Here is a 27,012-nt window from a genome sequence, read left to right on the forward strand (position 1 = left end):
TTTATTAATTTTAATCATTGTTATACATTTACATTTTTAATGTAATAATAGTAAAATGAAGTTGAGAAAACAAAAAATGCTGACATGTAAGCAAAATTTGTCAAAGACAAGAGATAATATATGATACAATTAACATTAAGAAAAATTGAAAAATATCGTAATTATAGACATCACGACTTTTAAATAAACATATCAAAATTGTTGTTAGATGTCTTCCGGTTGACCATGACTCAACAAAGTCCTATCAGTAAATCTAAACCTTGCCTTATTTTGCTCCATCCTTCCTATCCATCCTCTGCCATGCTCAACGCCATATATTTTTGGGGGTCACTGTGTCAATTCCTTTTCCTCTTTTTTACTGAAGGTCTTCTTTTGTTTCCCTTCTTGTGATGTCAAAGACTTACTATTGCTCTGGAAGTTATACTGAAACCTATCCACCAGATGTGACCCTTCCATCATCTGTACTGAGAGTATTGCTTCTAGGGAGTTCTGGCAGCTTCATGGTTAGGAGTTGCACTGCCTATCCAAAGGAACATAGTTCAGATCCTCCAGCTGCTCCATGGAGAAGGATGGGAAATCACATAATATTTAAAAAAAAAAAAAATAGATGGCCTGGCTTTTCTTCCAAGTTATCTCTGGATGGACTCAAACCTCTAACCTTTTGATTATTAGCCAACACATTAACCATTTGAACCATCCAAGAAATCCTCATATAATGCTACTAAGTACAAAACACAGTTTAACTTTCACCATAAAATGAAAACACTCTCCTCACACTTGATAGGCTCAAAGCCTGCTTTGCTAAATTATTTCACTCATCATTTTACAAACTTTGTGCATTTTACAAACTTGATTCAGCAAAGGAAGCTGCCATTTTCCCTGATTTGCAAGATTTTACAATCTAATTCCACAAATATGAGGGTGGTGGGGAGGGGGAAACAAGCCGAATAGGCAGAGAATGGAGCCAGTCACTAAGAGTGTCAGGTTGTACATACAATGATGAGAATGGCTGACTTTGTGCAAGAATGCTGCTAGAAAGAACATGTCCTGAGGGAGGTTATAATCTGAAAGAATAGAAGTGCTCGCCAAATACACAGTTGTCTTCTTTCTAAGATCAAACAGTGATTTCTGGGGATAATCTGAATTGAAAATAATATTCAAAACGAAGGGCTTCACTGCTGCTGCTGACGCAGATGTATCAAGAAATCCAGTGCTTAGACTAAAAATGGAGCAGCAAATCTGAGTCCCAGTCTTTTGGCCAAAAGCCCTGGAGCTCAAGAGGGTTTACCGTTTGCTAAATCAGCTGCTACTTCCGATCTCTCCAGAGTGTCACAAGGGTATCAGATCTCACTTCTGGGGTAGAATTAATCAGGAAAGCAAATGAAATTGCTAAGAATCTTTGAAGGCAAATGGCATACAGTGTAAAGTGCTGCACTTGTACGCACTCAGCATGTTAACTATCTTAACTGTATCAAATGTCAGTTCTTGCCAAGGGCCCCTCACCCCAAGGGCCAAACTAAAGTTAGATTCTCAAAGTTACTTCACTAAGGCTCCATCTGGACTCTCTTGACAAAGTTTGGTTTTAAAAAGGTGGGAATAAGGTGTGATTCTGGAATAATTTCTGTGTAAACATGCAAATTAAAGAGTTTGAATGAAATTAGACCAGCCTTAAGGAAACTAGCATTTGGCAGACACTGATACTTAGAGCGTTATATATATATATATATATATATATAAATGACCGATAAGTATCCAACTGGTCAAACACCTGCCTTCTTCATTTGCCCCTGTAATTGCTTAAACACTCTGGCTAAGGGTGTTAAATTTGAGAAGTCCGAAAGTTCTTAGTGTCCTCGTGGCACAAATGGGTATGTGGTGACAGGTCACCAGTTCAAATCCACACAGAGCTGCCTCAGAGGAAAGGTTTGGAGGTCTACTTTCAAAAGATTTCCTTAAAATCAAACTTGTTGCCACTGAATGGATTCCAACTCCATAGAGTGCATAGGGTTCAGAGAGTTACCCTAAACAACAGAGTAGAACTGTTTCTTTAGGTTGTAAGTTTTTATGGAAGCAGATTGAAACAATCTTTTTTCCTTAAAGTAGTAGTTGTTATTGTTAGCTGCTGCCCAGCCAAGCACAACTGAACGACATATCTGAACAACTTTATTTTGTCCTGTGCAGTCTTCATCATCTCTGACTTACTCAAGCCCATTGCACCAGTCACTGAGTCAATTCATCTGGCTAAGGGTCTATCTTTCTCCAACTCTCCATCTTTCCAAGCATGATGCCCCTCTTCAAGGAGTAGCTTCTCCTAGCAATATGCCCAAAAATGTGAGACAGAGCTTTATCATCTTTGCCTCCAGGAAGCACCATGGCTGTCCTTTCTCCAAGACACACCTGTTTGTTCTGTTGGCATTCCTTGGGATATTCCGTACTCGGATCCAGCACCACAACTCAAAGGCATCATTTCTTCTTCTGTCATCCTTAGTCATCGTTCAGCTTTCATTTGCATAGTAAGGGATCTAAAAGACCACAGCCTCAATCAGACACACCTTAATCCTCAGACTGGCATTGTTGCTCTTTGGTAATTTGGTGAGGTCCCTGAGTGCAGACTTTCCCAATGTAATACGTTTCCTGATTTGCTGGTACCAACTATGTTGATTGTGCAGCCAAGTAAGATTAATTTGTTGACAGTTGCAACATTTTTTTCCCATCTATTATGTATGGTAATACCTATTGGTCAAGTAGTGAGTGTTTTTGTTTTCTTGATATTGAGATGTGATCTATATTGAAGGCCCTAGTCTTTTATCTCATGCAAGTGTTCCAAGTCTTCCTTCTATTTAGCAAAGCAAAGTTGTGTCTTCTAACAAGTTGTTAGTGAATCTTCCTCCAATTCTGATGCCACATTTTTCTTCAGAGAGTCCAGCTTTGCAAATTATTTGCTCAGGTAGCTCTGGTGGCCTAGTGGTAAGAAGTTGAGCTGACAATTCAAATTATTTGCTCAGCATGCAGATTGAATAGGTATGGAGAGATTATACAATCTTGATACACACCTTTGCTGATTTTAAACTGTCATTTTCCCTTGCTCTGTTTGCACAGCAGCCTCTTGGTATAGGTTTGATGAGAGCAATCAAGTGTTCTGAGACTCCTATTCTTCCCAATGTTAGCCATAATTTGTTATGGTCCACACAACCAAATGCCTTTGTATAGTCAATAAAGCATAAATGGGCATTCTTCAGTCTTCTCTGGTGTCAGCCAGGAAACATCTGACATTAGCAATAATATACCTAGTGCTATGGCATCTACTAAACTCAGCCTGAACTAGCAGTTCTCTTTCAATGTACTATTCTAGCCATTTTTATATAATCTTTGGCCAAATTTTTTTTGCATGCAACATTAATGATATTGTTCAATAATGTTCACATTCTGTTATATCACTTTTCTTGGGAATGGGAACAAATAAGGATCTCTTCCAGTCAATCAGCTAGGTAGCTGTCTTCCAAATTTCCTGTTGAACACTGGTAAGCATATCCAGGGTTGCATCTGTTATTTGAAACATGACAATCGATTCCTGGTTAGTTAATTTTTTGGCAATGATTTCAGTGTAGCTTGAACTTCTTCCTTTGTTAAAAATTGGCTCATGATCGCATGGTACTTCCTGAAATATCTCAATGTTTGTCAGTTCTTTTTGGTACAATGACTCTGTGTATTGCCTCCATCTTCTTTTAATGCTTCCTGAATCCTTTAAGATTTTGCCTGTAACATCTCTAGGTAGAAACATCTCAAGGCTTGAATTTGCTTTTCAGTTTTTTAAACTTTAGAAATATGAGTGAGTTCTTCTCTTTTTTCCCCCCTTCTGACTCCAGGTCTCTGAAAGCTTCTGTTAATTTCTTTTTTTTTTTTCAGTATTTATTTCCTCTATTTTGGCTTCCTGATGCTCTAATACAATTTTCATAGTCTCTTCTGACATCCATTTTCCTTTTTCTTTGGCCTTTTTCTTTGCAATGACTTTGTGCTCTCTTCATGGATAAGATTCTTGGTGTTATCCACAACTCATCTGGTCGTTATTCATTAATATTCAAACCTGACCTCAAGATTAGGCTGCAAGTGTGGAAAGAATCAATGGAGACGCTCAATGTCAGCTGGCAAAACAAGACCAGGTGCTGACTGTGGAGCAGATCAATTACTCATGTGCAAGTTCAAATTGAGGCTGAATAAGATGAAAACAATCTAAGAACACCAAAAAACAACCTCGAGTCATAAAATACTTAATGAATTCAAAGTACCCACCTTTCAGGTAGCAACCAAACACCTCAACCACTGCACCACCAGGGCTACCTTCAAAATAGTACAGCATTGACCAATCCTTGGAGTGTACTTGCTAATTGCTGTCAAGTTGGCTCTGACAGGTGGTGACCTCATCTTAATGAATGACCCTCTTACCGCTGTGGAGTTGGAACCAGTTAATAGCTGAGCTTCCATTGGGTTTCTGAGACTGTAAATTGCACAGGAAGTGATTGCTCTTCTGGACTCTCAGAGAGACATGGCCTTTGGGTTAGCAGCCCTGTCTCTATGGTCTCTGCCCTACGTGCTCCCTATTAAAGAATGAAGCTTTCACTGCCCAATGATTGCTAGAGTACTTGCTCTGACTTGTATCCATCCTTTTCTTTGAGAAAAATCACTCCCCTTCACTATCCTCACCTATGATAATGTCTTTCTCCAAAGATCAGTCAACAAGGCCAAGGAAACCAAGGGCAGTCTTCCGCCGTGCAATTTACTGCCTCTAAAAATTCACCGGAGAGCCAGCTATGAGTCGGTTTTGACTTGATGGTACACAACAGCAATTCTAGATTATGTGAACCTTCCTTTGAAATCTACTGTTGTTATTGTTGTTAGGTGCTATTACATCAACCACAATCCATAGTGACCCTATGAGCATTAGACCTGTACCCTGCCTGCCCTCGCCTGTGATGTCATCGTCGTCTCTCATACACTTGAGCCCGTTGTTAGTAACTGTGTCAATCTTTCTTTTTGAGGGTCTTCCTCTCTTATGCAGAACTTCTTTCATTCCAAACATGATGTCCTTTTCCAAGGACTGGCCCCTCCTTACAACATGCTCAAAGTATGTGAGAGGAAGTTTCACCATCCTTGCCCATAAGAAGCACCCTGATTGCCCTTTCTTCAAGAAATTTTAGTCTTTCAATGGATGTTTTATGGAATACTGATTCTCTTCTCCAGAACTCCAGTTCAACAGCACCAATTCTTCTTCTGTCATCCTTATTCATTGTCAAACTTCTAGACATATAGCAAGTAATAGAAAAGGCCATGGATCAAGCCTATCTTACTTATTTTTAAAAACTGTAAGTAACACAGCCAGATCAAACCAAAAGACATTGATTTTCTGTTAGGGCTCTTTGAACTGTCTCTAATCATAGGATACAGAAGAGTTATAATCTCCTGTGAGATGTACAGCCTCCAAACCCCACTGTAGAGTCAGCTCTCAGTTGGTTTCAACTTGAGGACAATGAGTTCAGTTGATTCTAATTGTATAAAACTAATAATAGCGACTAGGTGTAGCACATATTATTTACCAACATCTCACATATTATAACTTCCTGTAATCTTCTAAACAATGCTTACAGAATATGTATTATTGTTTTCATTTTCTAACAAGTGAAACTAAGGTGCAGAAAAGGTAAGAAAGTTGCCTGAGGCCACAGAGCCGAAATATGATGGGACTGGAATTGAAGTTTGCAAGTTGCAAAACCTGGATATTTTACTAAATGTAGTGGTGACTCTTTTAAAATATGAAGTAATAATGTGTTTAAGTTGAACAAGTTTTATGTCACATTGTTGTTATTGTTGTTGTTGTGTACCATTGAGTCAGAACAGACCCATATTTGACCCTCCGGCAGGTTTTCAGAGCATGTTACTCGTGTGGGAGAAGATTCCCCATCCTTTTCCCATGGAGCAGCTGGTGTCCTTGAACTGTATGCCTTCAGGATTGCAGCATACCTTCTTGCCACTAGGCCAAATCTGAACCAGCTAGTCTGTATAACACTCTAGGGGACAACGCCAATTAACTTCACCAACCCGTTTTGTTTTAAGTGTACCAATAAAAACCAAAATCACTGTTGCCATTGATTTCAACTTATAGGACCAAGTAGAACTGTCCCAAAAGCTCTGGCCTTTAGGGAAGCTGTTGCTATTGAGTACGGTTGAGTCGGAAGCAGCGCATAGCTGACCCTGCAGTGGGTTTTCAGAGGCAATAAATTGCAATAGGAGGAGAGTGCCCATCCCTCTCCCATAGAGGAGCTGGAGGAGTCAAACCACATACCTTCAGGATTGCAGCACAGCTTCTTGCCACTAGGCCATCAGAGCTCCTCTAAGGAAGCAGACTGCAATGCTTTTCTCCTGAGGGGTTGCTTCTGGGTTTGAATTGTTGACACTGTGGCTTGAAGTTGAGCACTGAGGTCTCAGGGTTCCAGTTGAAGAAGGCTGATAGGTACCTGAGGTTTGCTCATTTGGGTAACTGGCTACCACATTAGAAGCATCGAGAAGCACCAACATATTGTGTGGCTCTGTATGCACAGTTCACAGCTGGACTTGGCATTTTGCTTCTGAAGAAAAAACTGGAAACCCTTAAACTTCTTCAAAGAACCCTGGTGGGCTAGAGGGTTATATGTTGGGGTGCTAACCCGAAAGGTAGCACTTCAAATCCATCAACCACTCCTCCAGAGAGAGGTAGGCCATCTCTTCCATGAAAACTTATAGCCAGGGAAATCCAGTGGAGGGTCACCATGACTTGGAATCAACTCAGTGACTTTTTTTTCTGGTAAACTTCTTTAGAAATGTGGCAAAAGAAGGTACCATTTTCTCTTTGACTATTCACGTATACATCATTGTTACTGTTAATGTGTTCATACTAAATATAGACTAACACTCGGACTGGCGATGACAGCAGAAGTAGAACATCTCTTTTAACAATGGTCACAATTATTCCATATTCATGGGTCACCAGCACTCAAGATGATCATTTTGTCTGGTCAAGTCATTCTACATAAATAGGCGCTTGAAAAAATGATTGTTGTTGTTATTGTTTGTTGTTGTTGGTTGTTGTTGTTGATGGTTGTTTGCTGTCAACTGGCCCACAGCTGACCCTCCAGGGGTTTTCAGAGGCTGTTAATCACATGAGGAGGAGATTGCTTGTCTTTCTCCTGTGGAGCAGCTGAAGAATTCAAACTGCCTGTGTTTGAGTTGAAAGTGCAACTCCTTACACACTAGGCCACCAGAGCTCCCTTCAAAACAGGTTGTTGTTGTTGTTGTTAAGTGCTGTTGAGTCGCAGGCAACTCATAGCGACCCTATGAAGGAGAGGCCTCAACACTAGTGTACCTTTCATCCTCTCTCCAGGTTCATAGGGTTTCCAGAGGCAAGCTATTAAGGAAGTGGATGCCACTCCTGCTTCCAAGCTTGTTCTAATTGGGGAGCTCCAGCCCACACTGTCTGCATTGGGTAGTGAAGGTAATAGTATCAACCTTACCAGGAAGCTGTTGAAAGAAATAAGTTTTTAAACCCTCTTTAGAAAATAAATAATGTTATGCAATAATAACTAAAGTGCTCTGCTGGCCTAGTTTTTAGAGAGTTGTGCTGTTAACCCAAAGGCCACTCCTCTATGCTGGTTTGAGTCATCCACCAGCTTTCTAAGGGAGAGATGGGCAGTCTCTTCCCATTCTGTTTACCGTCTCAGAAACCCAATGGAGGGTGAGCTATGAGTTGATTCTGCTTAATGGCAATGAGTGACATGAGCTCTCTTGGTCGAAGAATAACCAGAATGCTCTTAGAAGCAAAGATTATGAGACTCTGCCTTATATATTTTGAGCACCTTGTCATGAGGGATTAGTCCACAGACAAAGACTGGGAAATGTGAAAGGTCAGTTAAAAGGAAGAAGATTCCTGACAAGATGGATACGGTGAAGACCATGAGGCTGTTGAAGGGTCAGGAAGGGTTTCAGTCTATGGTCCATTGACTGAGTTGGAGTCAACTCAATTGCACCTAAGAACAAAGGGCAGTATTTGGCTTAGTCTCATTGAGGACATTGAGTGTTCCATGTTGGCCTGATGAAGTGGTCTTCTCCAGTAAGATTTACAGCCTCTGTAATCTGATGGAGACTTGGCATGACTTGTAACTGACTCAACAGCACTGGACACCTTTCGATTAATTTTTTCATGCAATACATAGTTATTGGCACAATTTTAAGCAAAGAGCAAAGCTAGAGACTCCATTACAGTGAAGTGCATATTCTAGTGACAGAGAATAGATATGTTAGCACGCCTAGCCTCTCATCAAGTAAGTGCTATGAAGTAAGATGCAGCTCAGAAAACAGTGGTTAGATCAAAGAATGGCTGCTGAGGAGATATGTTTGATGGAGCTGAGGAGAGTTTTTATATCAACAAATAGTAACTTTATATAATTAGTAACAAATGTTTCACACTAACGTCAAAGAAACCCAGTTACAGGATTCTAGCTATACAGAAGTCTCATCCTGCCTTCTTCCACATTAGATTTTGGTAAAATATGCTTTTGTGGAATAAATTTTCTGTATCACTAGCAGTGAACCCTAACAATCTGAATCTTTGAGACTTTATAAAGAAGCCGATTCTTGTGGTGATATCTGCCAATCTTCCAGTTACAATCCAGAGGCCCTTTATGAGGTTTTATTAAATACATGGAGGGAGAAAGAGAGCGAGAGCACAAGAGAGAGCGCGAGCGCGAGAGCGAAGAATAATTTGAACTCTTTGTCTCATTTTAGGGTGAAAAAGGAGCAATGGGAGAGCCAGGACCCAGAGGGCCCTACGGTCTGCCTGTGAGTTCTTGGCATGAATCAATGACCTGTTATTGACACAGTTAACTCCTCCCTCATGGGGCTGACTAATCACATTGCAGGAGCATGGAACAGCCACTAATTATCTAAAGCACCACTACAACCCTGTCCTTCACAGTTAGGTCACCATGTCTCACCCACTATGTTCTTCCCCCACGCCCCTCAGCATGTCCAGACACACCCACACACTTCAGGAAAGCAGGAGGATCACAGGTGTCTGTGGGACAAGCAGTGAATCCAGAAACAGGATTCAGACTGTCAGATGGCACCCACCCTGTGCTGTCACTTCCCAAGGACGCCCAGCACTGCCACTTCCTTGGATGATCACCGTCTCCAAAACTTGGGTGTGCAAGCTTTCATTTCAAACTACCTCCTCAGAGTGTCTATTATTACACAGATCTCCTTGTTAATATTTTGGAGACCTAGTGGGTCAGGAGTTGTGTGCCAATTTAAAGGCGGAGAGCTTGAATCTGCCAGTGGCTCTACAAGAGAAAAGTGGATAATCTCCTCCTGTGACATTAACAGCCTCTGAAGATTTATTGGAGCGGCAGCTCTGAGTCCGTTTCAATTTAACAGCAATGAGGGAGAGAGAGATACTTGTTAATGAAAGCTATTTCTTACAATCCAGGTGATCCTAGCATTGATTATTTATTATGCTTCTCTCCTTCCTAAAGTACTATGACACTAGGTGAACTTGAGAATGCGGAATATCCTTTGCATAATATCTACTGAATTGCTCAGTGACATAGAATTCCCAGTGAGGTCAAGGTTAACTTCAAAGTTATAACTGATGTATTAGGATAAAGGAGGACTACCATAGGCAGAATATATTGTATTAAGATTTTTTTAAATTCTGTGTACTTCCATATTTTATAAACTACAATTAAAACTTTAGCCATGATTAATTCAGTGCTAAAAAAAGATGTTAAATTTGAGATGCATTTAAATGAGCTACTGACGGAATCAAAATAGCTTCTCAGTAATGAATGGATCCAGGACATCACTCTGGTCGTCCTGTTGTAGAGGTGAATTTGTCATGCTTACATCCTTTTATATTTGAGAAATGTTCACTTACAAAGCTTATTTAAAAAAACAAACAAATCCACAATAATCATTTTTATTCTACCTTCTCAGCCTTTATAGATAAGATGCACATCCTAGCTAAATTAAAGCTACATTTAACAGTGTTCGTATTCTTTGCTTATCTCTGAGCTTCTTCTTGAGTTAGCAAGTTAAAGTAGCACAGAACCTTCAATCACATCCTCTGGTCATGCTGATATGTTTTAAAATCAGCTCAACAGTATTTATTGTTCTGCTTTTGCTTTAACACTAACTAATAGGTAGGATACCAAATATCACATTTCAGCAAAACCTCATCAGTATGTGTAACCCTTTATAGACTAGACATTTGCACAAGTCCTAACTGCAACGTAAACAATCACTTCATTCACAGTAGTGAAGTTTGTTTTACTAACTGACAGACTCCTCCCCACCTTTCTCAAGTAGCTATTCTAATACTAGTGTTGCATGCCCAAGCAGCCTTTAAATAAAACAATAACTGACCTATTCAGAAAACGTAGGGACACTAACATAGCTACTATGATTCTTTGGCAGGGGAAAGATGGAGAGCCTGGTCTTGATGTAAGTAATACATCCAATGAACATCTTCTGATTTTAGTAGAAGCTGATGGTCTCCATCATCAATAATAGTGAGACTGATAACTTACTTCTGTGTATATAGCTGTGTGCATACACAACATATATTGCTGTGCATGAAGGCAGCAATATAAAATATACCTCTAGTATTTGCATGAGATAAATATAAAAGGAAAGCCATAATTAAGTGGTATAAAATTAATAACTGATAGCTGATGGTGGCACTTCAAAATAATTTCCCAAGTTAGAGACATTCTTAAGATCAGCAGGTGAGCTACTTATGTAGAAAAAAAAATACACTCAAAAATCCAAACATCTCTCACATGCTCCCTCAGGGAGTCATATATTGTGTTTATTCTCCACACTGCTGGGCAATGCTTTCTTCCTTTTACCACAAAGTCCACATCCTGTGCTACACAATTTTATAAAAATAGAAAATGTCTAAAGCAAATGCCTTTAGGAACTCTCACTGCTTCTCCTTTAGTGTGTGAATAATGAAACTGAAAGCAGTGATAGTCAGCTACCATTATACGTGCAGCATCACGGTGGCACTCCACATGCGAGCCTCATAACACTCACAGAGCTAAAGTGCCGAGAAGGAAGTGGTTTGCCCACAGCCACACAAATCCGTGAACTTACTGGGATTCAAACTGGGATCCGGGTACTCAACCCACTGTTCCTCTCTTAGGGGGAAAGGCAAAGAAACCCGTGGTCTATGGATCACTGTGATATTTAAAATGAGAACAGTTCATTTCTAAATGGTAATTTATCTAAGATCTGAGATTAGAACTCAGAAACATGAAGCCCTAAGGTTTCCCCTGCACTGTAACTTCACTGCTGTTGAGCAATTGTATCTTTGGTTTGCTTTGTCTTTTGTAGGGCTTCCCTGGTCCACGCGGTGAGAAGGGTGATCTTGGAGAAAAGGGAGAAAAGGTGACCCCTCTGCCCTTGCATGTGCCTACTTTGCATCTTCTCTTGCTGCCTCTTTTGCTGTTTAATCTGTGTGAATCCATTGCACTACTCATCTCTCTCCATCTTGTGCGGCCTTCTCTGAAGTAAAGAAGCAAGTCCATAAGAAGAATGGAGAAGCCTACACAGCTAAAATCAGGGGACTGTCTGTTGTTGTTGTTGTTGTTGTTGTTGTTGTTGTTAGGTGCTGTGGAGTTGAGTACAACTCATAGAGACCCTATGAACCAAAGATTGAACCCTGTTCTATCCTGCACCATCCTCACACTTCCTGACATGCAAGAGCCCATTGCAGCAGTCCCTGGGTCAATCTACCTGGTTGAGGGTCTTCCTCTCCTTCGCGAACTCTCCACACTACCCAGAATCATGTCCCTCTCCAAGGAATAGCCCCTCCTAGCAACATGCCCAAAGTATGTGAGATAAAACTTCATCATTCTTGCCTCCAAAGAGCACTCCAGCTGCACCCTCCCCAAGACATATCTGTTTGTTCTCTTGGCCATCCGTGGGATGGATGTTTGGTGCTCTTCTCCAACACCACAGCTCAAAGGCATCAGTTCTTTTTGTCATCCTTATTCATTCTTCAGATCTCAGAAGGATAGCAAGCAGGGGACCATTTAGCATAATGCTTTTGTTAGATTGGTCTATTCCAACTTATAGTGACTCCCTGTACAAGAGAAAGAAACACTGCCTGATCCCTCACCATCCACACAATCCCTGTTGTACTTGAACTTGCTGTTGCAGCCCATGTCAGCCCATCTCATTGAACTCTTTTTCAGTGATCTGCTTTACGAAGCATGATTTCCTTCTCTAGGAACTGGCCCCTCCTAATGGCATGCCCATATACATGAGATGAAGTCTCACCTCCTTACTTATAAGGAGTATCCTGGCTACACTTCTAAGACAGATTTGTTGAATTTTTTAGTACTCTGTATTATTCCATTTTCTTTGTCCACACCATGATTCAGTGGCACTGCTTCTTCTTTGATTGCCCTTTACTTATTGTTCAACTTTGATATACATAGAGGCCACTAAAAAATACCATGACTTGTCTACCATGTTGTTGTTGTTATGTGCCATCAAGTCTTCTGCAATTCATAGGGACCCTATGTACAACAGCTTAAACCTTGCTCTATTCTGTGCTAAGTCAAGCATAGAAGAAATAAATTACAACCTCTATATTTCCAAACTACATTCTTTCAACTATAGGATGCCAATTTACTGAAAAATTAATGATCAGAATGTCTCCAAATGAAAATACTAGGACATAAGTTGCATCAAAGGATAATGAAATAGCACAAACCTTCAATGATCCATCAGTGTTCACGCAATCCTTTAAAGCCAGGTACTTACCACAGTATGTTCTGTATTTCCAGTTTTCTCTGGAAACCAGAGTCAGTATCGTGACCGATAAGCCACAGTGAGGCTCGAGGACTGGGACTCAGAGCTCTCAGATTCAGCACAGACTGCTATCAACGTCATAAATTAAGATATTAGAGTAATTATGATGTTGATGCTCTGTTTTTATCTTAGGACCAACAGTTCCAGGCTAAATAGGACCCCAAATGAAAAAATAGTTTTATATCTAAAACTAAAATACAGATTAAGAGTTTTAAGTAATAATTGTTTCTCTTCTTTCCCCCCCCCATCTCTTTTCATATCTATGTGCTTTGCTTGGCTTGATCTAAGAGGGATTTCTTACCTTGTTAGTGCTCATATTAGGTGCCAGTGAGTCAACTCTGATTCAGGGTGACGCTGTGAACAATAGATGGAAACCCAGGCCTCTCCTGCACCATCCTCAAGGATCTTCCATGTGGAAGCCCATTGTTGATCCATCTCATTAAAGGTTTACCTCTCTTTTAATGATCCTCTGCCTTCCCCAGCATTTCAACTTGGACACAGCAAAACAAGCAAAAACTCATCACCTCAATCAATATATTAGTGAAAATGTCTAAGTTGATGGATGAAATTATACTCTTACAACACAAGTTTAAACCATTAAACTTCTCATATTGATTTCTATCCTGCTCTTCTAAACTCAGTTTGTAGAACGCTACAAAGTCTCTTGTACCATGAAGGTCATGGATATTGAAGAGCAAGGCTGCATGGCAGTTGCCGGAAGGTGTTATAGTCTGCTATGTGCTCCTCAGGCCCTCTCCTCAGTAAGAAACTCCATGTGATGCATACTTACCTAATTGGGTTGTATGAGTCTAAACTTAGGTACTCAAAAGCATTTCAAATTTTTGCTTTAAAACAAGGAATAAATCGTCAGTATTATAGCTTAGGAGAAGCATATGACTATAAATTCAACCCTCAGAATGTGGTGCATTGCCTCATGGGAAAATATTTTCATATTTCAAAACATTTCTTTAAGGGTTTATCTTTAGGAAAATGATAGTCTAAATATGAACACATATCAATAGCCATTCTGTGACCTAAAAAAATTAACATGACCCCTCACATTTCATCGTCACAGTACAGATGGCATTGTCTTGCATTGGGAATCACTGCCTCTCACTAAGTGATACTGATTAATAAAAATCCTCAGGACATTATCCTTTTACCTTGGTATCTGTTTTTCATGATGCTGGAAAGCTTACTAAAGTATTACTGGAAAGTTGATTCTCTTAGCCTGGTAACAATCATCATTTACAGGACATTTTTCTGTTGAGTAGTTAAGCTGAAGTGATTTACCAATCAAATAATGAGTTCTGTTAATAATATCCAACACACTTGACCTCAGTCACACCTGAGTGAGAAGGAGTTGTCCGTATAATGAAAGGAAAGAGCTCATCTGAGCAAGTTTAAGTCAGGTTTATGATTTATCACAGCACTGAAAAGTCACTTGCTAAAGAGGGAAGTTGATTCCTCTTACATGAGTGAACAGTTTGCCCCAGTGTGCTTCCCTGTCACACCTGCTCTCCCCACTCCCCCACAGCCCCCCACCTGCCCACACCCCGGCTTCTCTCAGCTTCGTCTTTCATAGGCAGCAAGCACACCACATAGGCTTCCCTCCTTCCCTGCTATTCAAGAAGCCCAAATGGTTTTGATTGTGAGACTTCTGATGCAATCTTTTTTGGCTCACGGGGGACAAATGAGGCTCGTTCCATTGCTCGGTCAGAATGAATGCATTGATTGTGAATGGAAATCACATATTCTTTCTGTTACCATGTCTTTTCACCTTTGCATATTGATGTTGTTTTGCTTCAGAAATGATTTTTTGTTTTATTGTCATGCTCATCCTGATTGCAGAATGAATACACTCATCTAAATATGCGTTGTAGAGTGTTTTATATTCCATTTGGCACCAAGTCCCTGTTTATAAATATGCAGAGATGCTTGTGATAATATGAAACAGTCGAGGTGCATTCCTTCCTTCTCCTTTTACCTCCTTGCCTCCATTCTTCTATCCCTGCGACCCATGCAAAATCCCTACAACTTCACCTTGATCCCCAAGTACTAATTTCCATGGCTACATTCCCACTATGTAATTATTCTGCCTACTTCATATCCTGCCTACTTCATCATTAGTATTAGCTCAACTGAGATCCAACTGCTTTTTCTATCTTAAACACAATTTTTTTTTGCTCTAGTTACATGATCACAAACTGGAAACTCATTTACCATTGTGAACACCTGGCATGAAATTGATGTTGTTGTGTGCCGTTGAGTTGCAACCAACTCGTAGCTGACCCTGCAGTGGGTTTTCAGAGGCCGTAAATCACATGGGAGGAGATTGCCCATCCTTCTCTCGAGGAGCAGCTGGTGGATTTGAAACACATGCCTTTGGGGTTGCAACACAGCTTTTTACCGTTAGGCCACCTGATTTTCGAATATGAAATTGATAAGAAAGTGAATTAAAGAGGATTCTTGGTCTCTCTTAAAAGATCTAGTCCTCTAATTAGCAGTACTGAGAATTGTACACTTTCTAAAAAAGCCTTTAGAAAAAAATTATATACTTTTCCTTATTATGTCATAAAGAAAATTCTTTGCTTTTGCTTTACTGAAATAGAATGTGAAAATAAATAGAAGCATTTTTTTTTAAATGCACTGGTTACTCTCTCAATGAGATATGTGAGAGCCAATATAACAGTGGATTTTTTTTTTTTAGAAAAAATCATTTCCTTTTCCTCTGGCTTTAAGTAGCTTTCATCTGTTACAAGATTAGGAGAAAGGTTAAAAAACAAAAACAAACAAACAAAAAAAAACCCACAAACAAAAAAAAAACCAAAACCAAAACCTGTTGACAGGTTTTGAAAATTGGTAAAGTATCCATTATTCCTATGAAGTTCATTCACCACTGGCTGGCCTTGGTATAGTTGAGATCTGTCCAGAAAACACCTAAGTCACAGTGGTTAAGACATTGTGTTCTAAGTCGCCACTGATCATCCTTTCAGGTATGCTGACCTTCTGGGTCTACATTGGTCTCACAGAACATCTTAAATAAAGCCATTCATATGGGTTCCCATAATGTCATGCCTTACCTAAAGCGGAAGTCAATGGTAAATGTCCTTCCAGGCTTTGATTGGCTAAATCATCTTTTGAACCACTGTTATCTACACCATCACTACAAATAAAACCTGTCTTTTATCTAAACCCTTGTATCCACAGGGGGAAAAGGGAAAGAAAGGCAAAAAGGGTCCTAAAGGGGAGAAAGGAGAACAGGGTGCCCCTGGATTAGATGCACCTTGCCCATTGGTATGTCAGACTCATGAACTGTCTCCAGATGTCATGTGTGAAGCAGTAAGAGGGGAGAAGAGCCAGCTGGAGGGACAAGTGCACAGGCCTTCATTGGGGCCATTACCATAGACCTTAAGGTACTGGAAACATCCAGCGTGGTCATCCTAGAATGTTCCATACCTTGTTCTGCCCACTAGCTCTGCAGACTTTCTTAACACTCCAGTATCTGTGTTGTTGAACAGCTGGAACCTGGGGAGGTTCCAGGATGGGGCAAAGGGACTAGCACCTCTCCATGTGCCTTGAAGGAGAAGGTGACCCTTCCAAGACAAATCTCGGTAACACTCTGTTTAATTTTATCCCACGTTGCTGTGTGTTACTTTTCGCTCCAGAGACGCTCTTCTCCCAGTCTTCTCTCATTGTAGATATATATATATATATATTTTTTTTTTTCAGCAGATCTGTACTTACGTGATTTCTTGTGTTAGTAACGTTATGAGTTAATCTTTACAAACAGGGATTCCGTGGCGTTAAGGGGGAAAAAGGGGAGCCAGGCCAGCCTGGCCTGGATGGGCTGGATGCCCCTTGCCAATTGGTACAGTATTTCTCTTTCCTTCCACCCTGCATGCAATTCCTGTGTTTATTATCTATTTATCTCTGTCAGTGTAAAGTGGTGCAGTCGGCAGCAAGCTTTACATGATAAACTTTCTCCATGCATGTGCACGAGCAGGCTCCTTCAGTAGTTAGCTGCAATGTGAAGAGAGCAAGCCTGGGTGTTTATCTTATCAGCAATGCATATTAACCTCCTGGCATTGTCCTCACACTGGGCATGACCTGTCATATCCATGTTCTTTACCATTTTAATTTACTCACTAAATATTTAAAGGGTACATTAAACATTATGCCAAAATTCCTTTCTTTTTTTTTTTACTCTTCACATGATTTATTTTAAATGACTGCTGGTTCTAGATGCTCACAAAATTCCTTTCTAAAGGCACTGCTAAGCCATAGATTTTTAATTAGCCCTTAAGTATACCTTATTGTCCTCTCTTTTAACAAAGAAAGGCTCTTTGGCCTTTTTTTTTTGGCCTTTTTTATAAATTAAAAAAAATAAAATAAAAAAACCAACCAACACCAGAATTTCTACCAGGTTGTAAATAAGACCAAACCTATAGACTTAAGCTTCCTCCGTGGTCAAGCTTTAACCAGTCTAAGAGAATGTTGTTAAGAGACCATGAGGAAGAAAACCAAACTTCTCTGAACTCCTAAAGATGATAATAGTCTGCAGCCCAAACCCTCTTCTTTGCCACATAACATTTCCAACTTAATGGTCTCTCCTTTTGAAACTCACTTTCCTAAAGTATACACATCCCCTATCTCCATTAGCATGAACTCAAAATTCCTCCTTATACTAAAATCTAAAATTCTACTGGTTGATCCTTCTCCTTGTACCAATCTGGCATTACAGGATTTTTTCCACAAAAGTATTTTATAATGCTGTTTCAGAAGTTTGTTCTTTTACAAAACATTTAAAAGGAAAGCATATTGATATTCTGAAGTCTTTAAGAACATTTTTATGGTTGAGGTACCAGTTATTATCTGTGTGCATGTTTTTATAGGCAGTCCCCAGATTATTAACAACCAATCATCTCTGTTCTGTTCAATCCGTAATTATTACAAACCAACCCCATAAGGCCTATTATATTAAATACATACAATGTTCATAGTAACAAACAAACATGACTTTGTAACAGTGCATCAAAACATTCCTAATTATTAAAAGGAGCTCTTGTGGCCAAGTAAGTGGTAAGGAGCTGGGATGATAAATTAAAGGCATTGTGTTAATTAAAGATGTTTTAGTGTATTCAGTGTTTCTTTAATGTTTTTATGCATGAAAAGATGCACTTTATAGACTATACACTAAGATAAACATTTAATTGAATGATGTTAGATACAAACCACACCTAAATGTTGCAGCTTACCTGCAAATTTAACTTAAAGGCAAATTTAAGAACTAATTTCTTTTGTAATTTGGGGACTGCCTCTGTATTATTCTTTAGTTCTAAGCATGACTCTTTAAAGATAAATTTCTATTTCTTGTGTCTTTTAAGGTGTTATATTTATACACAAAATTCTGACTTAGTAATGCTAGTTTAAAAATCTCCAAATGAAGCATTCCACATATTTTGTTTGCTTGGTATTGTTGATGGTCATTTTTATACTCATTTTCATGGGGGAAAACCCAAGCATGCCTTTATAATAGACCAGCTCTTCCTGCATTATTTGTATAATTTGTGTCTAATGAATGCTTATACTTTAAAATAAACTATACAACATTTAGCAGCCTTTTATTCATAATCCATTAACTGGCTTCTGAAGCACTTTAATAGCTAGAAAAACCTTTGAATGTTGTGGATGATAACATTTTACTATAAAAGTATATAGCTAGGTTGCCTATCTTCTTATCCAACTGAATATATCTATTGTGTCTATTTTAAATAAAAGAACGTGTAAAACGCTGCCATAATGAGAGGCATAAACTTCAGATAGAAATGGTTCATCATTTGTTATCCATCAATAGTACTTACTCAACCATAGGCCACAGTGACCATAAAGAGAACTGATTTCAGCTTTGGGATAATTGTGAGATATATTGTGTGGAATTAAGGACCTATCCTAAAGATTTAATGCCCAAAGGTGTCATTGTGAGTAGACCACTATGGTTTGTAAATTACTTTTACAAAATTAGGCAGAGGTTTTTCCATACGTTGTGTATTTACAAAAAGTATACTTATCCTAGAAAACATTTAAATTTGTTTCATTTTTAACTAACATTGGGTAATATAGTGGGAGTTGCTAATTAGAAAAAGATGGTTATGAGTGAAACCACCTAACAAGTAGAGAAAATCCTCTGAGCATGTGTACTGTGACACACGTCCATCCTGTGGGGCCTGAGGAAGATTTCTTCTTCTCTTTGAAACAGGGACCAGATGGATTACCCATGCCTGGCTGTTGGCAAAAGGTAGATGTTGTGGAATTTCTTTTTTAAGTACAATTCTCCTTTTCTTTTGACCTGGGCTCGTCTTTTCCATTCATAATAGATGTTTCTAATTTGGTGTTCATGCAAATTGTTTAGGTATTAAAAAGCAGAAGATTCCATTTTCCAGAATATTTCTGCTCAACATGTTTACTACTGATTTCTTACAAAGCTGATGAGTGAAAACAGTTCTTAGTCAGCATTATAATCTGGAGCATTCTTTTATTCTTTTCTTAGAATGGAAAAAACCAGCACATTCTGATAATGGGTCGCTTGCTTTTCAGTAAACTTACTGTTTTTACTTACTTACTGTTTTAGTCTTCTTATTGTTTTTAACTATTCTTAATTGTTATATATTTCTGTAATTTTATGTAATTGTTTTTATATGGTTATATGGAGATATTATGTGGTAGAGCCTTGACAATATGAGTTACATAGCTGAGAAAGCAGAAAATACAATCATCATGGCAACTTTTTTCCTCAGCAGTGTTTCCATTTCTATTATGATACCTGGTTCTATTTAAAGATCTCTGGTGGCATCCTATGTTTTGAGTTGTACTGCTAACCAAAAAGCTCAGTGGATCAAATCCACCGGATGTTCCTCAGGAGAAAGAAAGCTGCCACCTAGAAAGTAGGCTTCTGTGGGTCTGTGAAGAGTTACCAGGTAGCGCACCTGTTGAAGCACTGGACTGCTAGCTGAAAAGATGGTAATTCAGACCTACTCAATGCAAATAAGCCCTAGTCCTCTGTTGCTAAATGGTCACAGCCTTGAAAACCCTTCATGAAGTCATCATGAGTCGAACTCTACTCAACAGCAAATATTACCATGAATTTGCTAATGGCCAAACTTCTCCCTTTTGGGTTTTTTTTTTTATTTTTTTGTGCGTTTTTTTAAAACTTTTTTTTTCTCCTTTTTGATTTAAAGCCTCCATAACCCGATGAAGGGTTATGAGATAGTCCCCACTACATGGCAAACGGAGAGAGAGATTCCTCGTAAGTGGGATCATACAAAATTTGTCTTTTGGTTTCTAATTTCTTCTGCTTGGCATAATATTTTCAAGTTTCTTCCATGTCCTATCAGAACATCATTTCTCTTAGTCAGTTGTTTTTCACCACAAGCTTCATTGAACGAAATGAAAGCAAGGCTGGTTGAGAGTCTAAGACAATGAGAAGACGTGGTTTGCCTCTCGCCCCAGCACTTCAGGTGGTGAGCAGATCCATATCATACTGCTGCTTCTGAGAGTGGCATTCACTTAGCAGCTTCTCCTACTCCGTTTTCAGGCCGTTAGATAATCAGCATGATCAGGTCAAGTGGTTCTCGGGAAGAAGAGCCTCTCGTCACATTTCCTTCACCTGAGAAAACGATCCTGACACCGTCCTAGCTCCCGCTCACAGGAGTTTAATAATATCCTGGGTCTCAATTACTATTCACTCTTTAACCTTTCTCCTATCATTTAATACTGTAATGATTTTTTAATCTAGCCATTAGTGCACTTAACTTAGAGGGAGATATGAAGGGTTTATTTTGGCCAACTTCAGACACCACTCAGAACTTGGATTCCTAACCATTTCAAGCTGCCTCTAAATAACTTCAAATAAATATAGCTACAATCACCAGCAAATAGCCAAACTTTAATAGTAATATACATACTGTTAGAAAATTAAAAATGGTGTTTCTTTTTCTGCAGGGTCAGGGTTATAGTTTACATAAGATTACAAATTTCCTCTGGAGAGTGGATGAAAGGCACCCAAGTGTTCAGGACTCTCCTTCATAGGGTTACTATGAGTCAACTGCAACACGACAGCACTTAACAGCAACAACAACAAATTTTCTTACTCTAGCACATTCTGTTATGAAGAATTTTAATTCAGTGATAAAACTCCAGTGTGATATATCATGAATCTTCACAGCACAAAAAGGTAAATGCTAAGCTGCTAACACTAGGGTTGGAGGTTCAAACCTACCTGATGGCTCTGTGGAGGAGACTTTGGAATGTATTTCCCTAAAGATTACAGTACAGCAAACCCTATGGAGAAATTCTCCTGTGTCACCTGAGTTTGTCATGAGTTGTCACACAATAGTCCCAAACGACAGTTGTTCACTACACCAACATTTACAAATGGAAATCATTCTGTCCTCCTCTCTAAAAAGGAATTAGAATAATAAGATACTTTAAATCTCCTCAAATAAATTATCAGACTCAAAATGCAACTTGCCTATGAGGATAGCATCAGGAGGAAGCTCTGCCCGTCTTTCTCCCATGGAATGGTTGGTGGATGTAAACTGCCAGAGACAGCACAGCCTGTTAGGACTACTCACTACAGACTCTACCAGGCCCGCCAGATGATGTCTTTTTAATAAGGGTGTTCAGGCAGCCTAGTGGTGAGGAGCTGCACTGCTCACCCAAAGGCACATTGTTCAAGTCTCCCTGCTGATCGTAGGAAGAAAAATGAGCAATCACCTCCCGTGTGATTTACTGCCTCGGAAAACTCACTAGAACTGTGAGTAGGTTCCACCTCGATGGCACATAACAAAAACATTTTAAAAATAAGACCAGTGAACTGTCTTTAATAAATTCTATTTCATATGGAGCCCTTGCTAAATCATATTTCTCATGCTTTCTAGATCACAGTGATAAATACTTGTTTGACTTAAAATTCAAATTACGGCAGCAGTATAAGTCACTGTAGTCAATTAACAAGTTCCCTTGTTGTGCTACTCTCCATAGTAATTGCTTTATGCAGAACTACTTGATCTTTGCTTAAATGAGTTTTATTTCTGGATACCATTTCATTTCCTAAATTTACCAGTTTAAGGCGAGTTGCTAAATTAGAATTGAAGTGTAATGACGTCCGGGTCTCAGTATAATTCATGTGATGGATAAACAGTGGACCTTACTGTTAAGGAATATTTTTAGACTATTAGAGCTCTGCTGGCCTACTGACAAGGAATTGCACTCCTAACCTGAGGCTCCTGGTTTGAATCTCCCAGCTGGTCCCCAGGAGAAAAATGGGGCACCACCCGTGCAATTTACAGCTGCTGAAAACACACGAGATGGTCAGCTATGAGTCAATTCTAATTCAGCAGTGGGTAACAAGACAACACAATAGGCTACTAAGGTTATCCTCCATCCTGATGCAAAAAGTAATAAATATTTAATATAAAAAGGTCCTATAGCCTTGTTCTTTAATATTTCACTTTCCTATTTTTTACTATTTCAATTTCTTTTTCCAAGTAGAGATGATAGACTTATAGCTGAACTTTTCTAAAGCAAAGTGACAGTATTTTTAGTTGAAGTTTTTAAACTTGTAACTGAGAAAGTTATAAGAATCTTTAAAATTCTGTAGACTATTTATAAAACATTGGCATGTTCCTGTTATTTTTGTTAGATGCTGTCTAATTGATTCTGGCTCATAGCAATCTATGTATAATAGGATAAAAATAATGCCCAATTCTGCACCATCTTCTCATTTTTTTGCTATGTTTAAGCTCTTTGTGCCACATCATATCCATGAGACTATGCCTCTTTTTTTGTCAACCTTTCTACTTTAACAAGCATGTTGTTCCCTCTTGAAAACATCCTCAACACAAGTGAAATGAAATTTTCCCATGCAAGGAATATTGGACTGCACTTCTTTCAGGATTCTTCACAAACACCACAATTCAAATTCATAAGTTCTTCTGCCCTTATATATTGTCCAACTTACTCATGAGTGTGAGGTATTTAGAATTACCTCTTCAGCACATTCAACAGAAGTTGGATTCAAGGTCATTTGACTGTGTGGTTCATAACAAATTATGGCTAACATTGAGAAAAGTGGGAATCCCAGGACACTTAATTGTGCTAATTTGAAATCTGTACCTAAACTAAAAAGCTCTTGTCTGAATGGAGCAAGGGAATACTGTATGGTTTAAAATCGGGAAGGGTGTGTATCAGAATTGTATTCTTTCTCCATACCTATTCCGTTTGTTTGCTGAACAAATAATTAATGAAGCCAGATGCTATAAATAAGAACGTGGCATCAAGATTGGAGGAAGACTCATCAACAACCTACAGTATGCAGATGACACAACTTTGCTTGCTGAAAAGTGAGAAGGACATGAAATGCTTGCCACCGAAGATCAAGGACTACAGCCTTCAGAAGGATTACATCTCAACATCAAGAAAACAAAGGTCCTCACCACAGGATGAACAGTCACCATTATAATAGAGAAAGGACTGAAGTCGTCAATTATTTCATCTTGCCTGGATCAACAATCAACACCCTTGGTAGCAGCAGTCAAGAAATCAGGAGACATATTGCATTGAGTAAATCTGCTGTCAAGGACCTCTTCAAAATGATGTCGAGCATTGATGTCAATTTGAGGACTAAGATGTGGCTGATTCAGGCCATGGTCTTCTCAGTTACCTGCTGTGCATCAGAGAACTGGACAGTGAGTAAGGATGACAGAAGAAGGATTGATACCTTTGAGCTGTGGTGTTGGAGAAGAGCACTGAACATCCCATGCACGGCCAAGAGAACAAACAAATATGTTTTGGAAGAAATACAGCCGGAGTGCTCCTTGGAAGCAAAGATGGCAAAGCTTTGCCTTTCATACTTTGGACATGTAGCTAGGTGAGGTTATTCCTTGGAAGGGGACATCGTACTTGGAAAGAAAGAAGTTCCACAAAGGAGAGGAAGATTGACATGGTGACTAATGCATCAGAGATGATAAGGATCCACAGGATAGGACAGGGTTCAAGACGGCTGTTGATAGAGTCTATGAGTTGCACAAAACAGCACCTAACAACAACAGGCCATCTCCCCCACCCCCACTCCCCAGTGACTTACTGAACTTTGAAATTGGATGTAAGTGAAGATTTGAGGGAAAATCACATATTATGATGGTAACATGGCATTCACAGAATAGTGAATGAACTCCATCTTAAAATACTATGACAGACCTGCTCTCTTCCCAAAACCAAACCTACCACAGCTGAATCGGTTGCAACTCACAGTAACCTCATAGCACAAAGCAGAACAGGTTCACAGGGTTTCTGAACCTGTAAATCCCAACCGGATGAGACTGCCTCATTTTTCTCCTGTAGAACAGCTCATGGATTCAAACAACCATATAAAGAGAAAGGCAAAATCCAATGAGAATGATTAAAGGAAAGCACAGAGAGGTATGTTGTTGTTGTTGTTGTTGCTAAGTGCTGTCGAGTCGTAGGTGACTCATAGCAACCCTATGAATGAAAGTCCTCAGCACTTGTGTGACTTTCATCCTTTCTCCAGGTTCACAGGGTTTCTGGAGGCAAGTTATTAAAGAAGTGGATGCCATTCCTGCTCCAAGCTTGTTTTAATCTGGAAGCTCCACCAAACACTCACTGTCCTCTATGGGTAACCATTATCCCATTTGACATCAGTGGCACAGTGTTCAGCATCACAGCAACCACAAGTTACCTCTGTATGGCAAGTGGACACACCAAGGCTATATGGCCAAGAAGAATGTTTGACCAAAAACAATGAAAAAAACAGGCCTAAGGGCCACAGATTAAGTCACCCACCTTTGGCTTGGTAGCATCACTTTCTGTCTACTAGGCCCACTGATCTCACAGAGAGATATCGAAAGACTAATAATGAGAGTCAGAATTAGAGAGAGATTGTGCAATTACATGGTGTTTAATTAGGAAGCTGTGGTAGCCTGGTGGTAAGGAGTTGTGCTGCCAGCCCAAAGGCAAGAGGTTCAAATCCACTATCTCCACAGTTAGTTGGACACTTTCCTCCCATTCAGTGTAAAGCCTTTGAAAATCTGCAGCAGGGACAACTATATATTCATTTCCAACTCTGTGGAATGTAACAATAAAAATCATTAAAATTAATGCTATTTAGTGTGCAAAACATGCATGAATAGTTGAATGAAAAGAGAATTCACTTTATAAGTTTTAACTCAAATCATAGTAAGAAAATTAAAAAAAAAATTTAAAAAACCTCAACCTTTCAGTCAGCATCCCAAGACTTAACCCACTGCACCACTAAGGTTCTCTTGCCTTCCTGTGCACACCAAATACAGCATCTGTTCCCATAGAGAGAAAAGTGCATGCTGTTGATTGATAAATGGAAAGATGATTCTGCAAATGAGTCATTGTGGTTAAGCACACATTTATCATTCTCTACACTGGACTGAAGAAGACTATTCTACTTTCTCACTCATTTTTCTTTAAAGCAAAATTAGGGAGGCTTCCATGACCTGCTCAATAAATCTATCATATGAAGACCACTGCTCCCCAGTTGTCTCAAGCTTAAACTCAGCTCTGGGAGAGCTGTAATAATCCTGGCTTTCCTTAAAGAGCCCTGTGGTGCCTTAAAGCACAATTACTGTTGTTGTGTGCCATAGAGTGGGAGCCGATCCATAGTGGACCCTCCAGTGGGTTTTCGGAGGATGTAAATCACACTGGAAGAGTTTGCCTGAACTTCTCCAGTGGATTATTGGGTACCTGTTCTCCAGTGCAGACCATTCGTTCTCCAGTAGTGAATTTGAATTGTGTACTTTTGGATTGCATCACAGCTTCTTACTGCCAGACTACTAGAGCTTCCACAGGATTCCCTGTCTTATCCGTGGTTGTATTTAAATATTTAGAGAAAACTATGTAAAATATAAATGGAAAATAGATTTTTAATTGTAGTACATATCTATATAGGGTTGCTATGAGTTGCAGGCAGCTCAACGGCACATAACAACAACTACAATATATCCACTATTGCTGTTAGTTGCGCTGTATGGAATCAAATTGCTTCCTACTTCGTGCAACTCCACGTGTACAGAGTAGAACTCCTCCAGAGGGTTTGCAAGGCTGTGACCTTTCAGAAGCAGATGTCCAGGCTTCTCTTCTGAGGTGTTTCTGGGTAAATGCAAATCACGGAACTTTTGACTAAAGTCAAGTGCTTAATCTCTTGTACCACTAAGGGACCATTTCATGTGAAAAAAAAAATTCTAATTTTCTGCTTTCCCAGAACAATTACTGAGACAAGCACCACACACTTCTCAGTGGGCTAAATATAAGATCAAAATTTTCGTATGTCCTAGAGATTAGGATAGTAATTTATGGGGCACATATCAAAAGGTCACTTGGCTCATTGCGTAAAGACTTTTCAAGGTTCTACCAGTATTTTAAAATTCATGTCAGTTTGGAATCTTTATCCTTGATTACTAATTCTATGTATTTGTCCTCTTTTTGGTTTCTGTTGTTTGTTTTTCCTGCAGTGATGAATCTAACCTTCCGAGCATGAAGTTGTGTATATAATGATCCACTTTTTATATTTATAGTTACAATCCAAATGGCAGATTTTACAAGTCTGAGATATGTTTACATCTAGCTGCTTCTTCCTGTTCGCAGTAGTACACATGTCCATCTTTTCTTCACTCACTTCTGAAATTGGGCACTATGTGAAATCAGTGAGAAGCCTGAAAAAAAAAAAAGATATTTTATCTTGTGTGAAGATGCATATTTATATGGACTTATCAGTGATAGAAAGTATTTGTTTCTGCTATTTTCTTATGTTGGGCTTGCTACTTGCATGGACAAAACGTGCCATGAAATAGTTTACATGAAATTGTGACCAAATATGGGCTTGAAGCTATGAAAATGTTACTATACTGGCAAGGTTTAGAGTTTAGCCTCATTCCTGTCCCCCTCACTCTCAGCGTTGGTTGATGCCCACCGCACCCATTGAAACCGACTAAAAAAGCATGAGTGTGTGCCACGCTTGCTTGTTGTACAACTCCAGATGCTAGCATGCTGCTTGATGAGTCC

The 27,012-nt window shown here is 39.3% G+C and overlaps 1 protein-coding gene across 1 annotated transcript in view; it reads left to right on the plus strand.

The window, feature by feature from the left end:
- The window catches only part of COL25A1 (collagen, type XXV, alpha 1), a 701,437-nt gene extending 674,866 nt beyond the window's left edge, over positions 1-26,571 (plus strand). The window contains exons 32-37 of the mRNA XM_006881095.1: positions 8,812-8,865; positions 10,498-10,524; positions 11,419-11,472; positions 16,697-16,774; positions 19,163-19,201; positions 26,463-26,571. Of these exons, the coding sequence (XP_006881157.1) occupies positions 8,812-8,865; positions 10,498-10,524; positions 11,419-11,472; positions 16,697-16,774; positions 19,163-19,201; positions 26,463-26,465 (255 nt within the window). The 3' untranslated portion in view covers positions 26,466-26,571. The remainder of the gene's footprint in view (positions 1-8,811; positions 8,866-10,497; positions 10,525-11,418; positions 11,473-16,696; positions 16,775-19,162; positions 19,202-26,462) is intronic.
- Positions 26,572-27,012: the final 441 nt, after the last annotated feature.

Source organism: Elephantulus edwardii, unplaced genomic scaffold, assembly GCF_000299155.1.
Source record: "Elephantulus edwardii isolate Elephantulus edwardi_28Jun2011 unplaced genomic scaffold, EleEdw1.0 scaffold00012, whole genome shotgun sequence".
In the NCBI taxonomy this organism is placed as follows: Eukaryota; Metazoa; Chordata; class Mammalia; order Macroscelidea; family Macroscelididae; genus Elephantulus; species Elephantulus edwardii.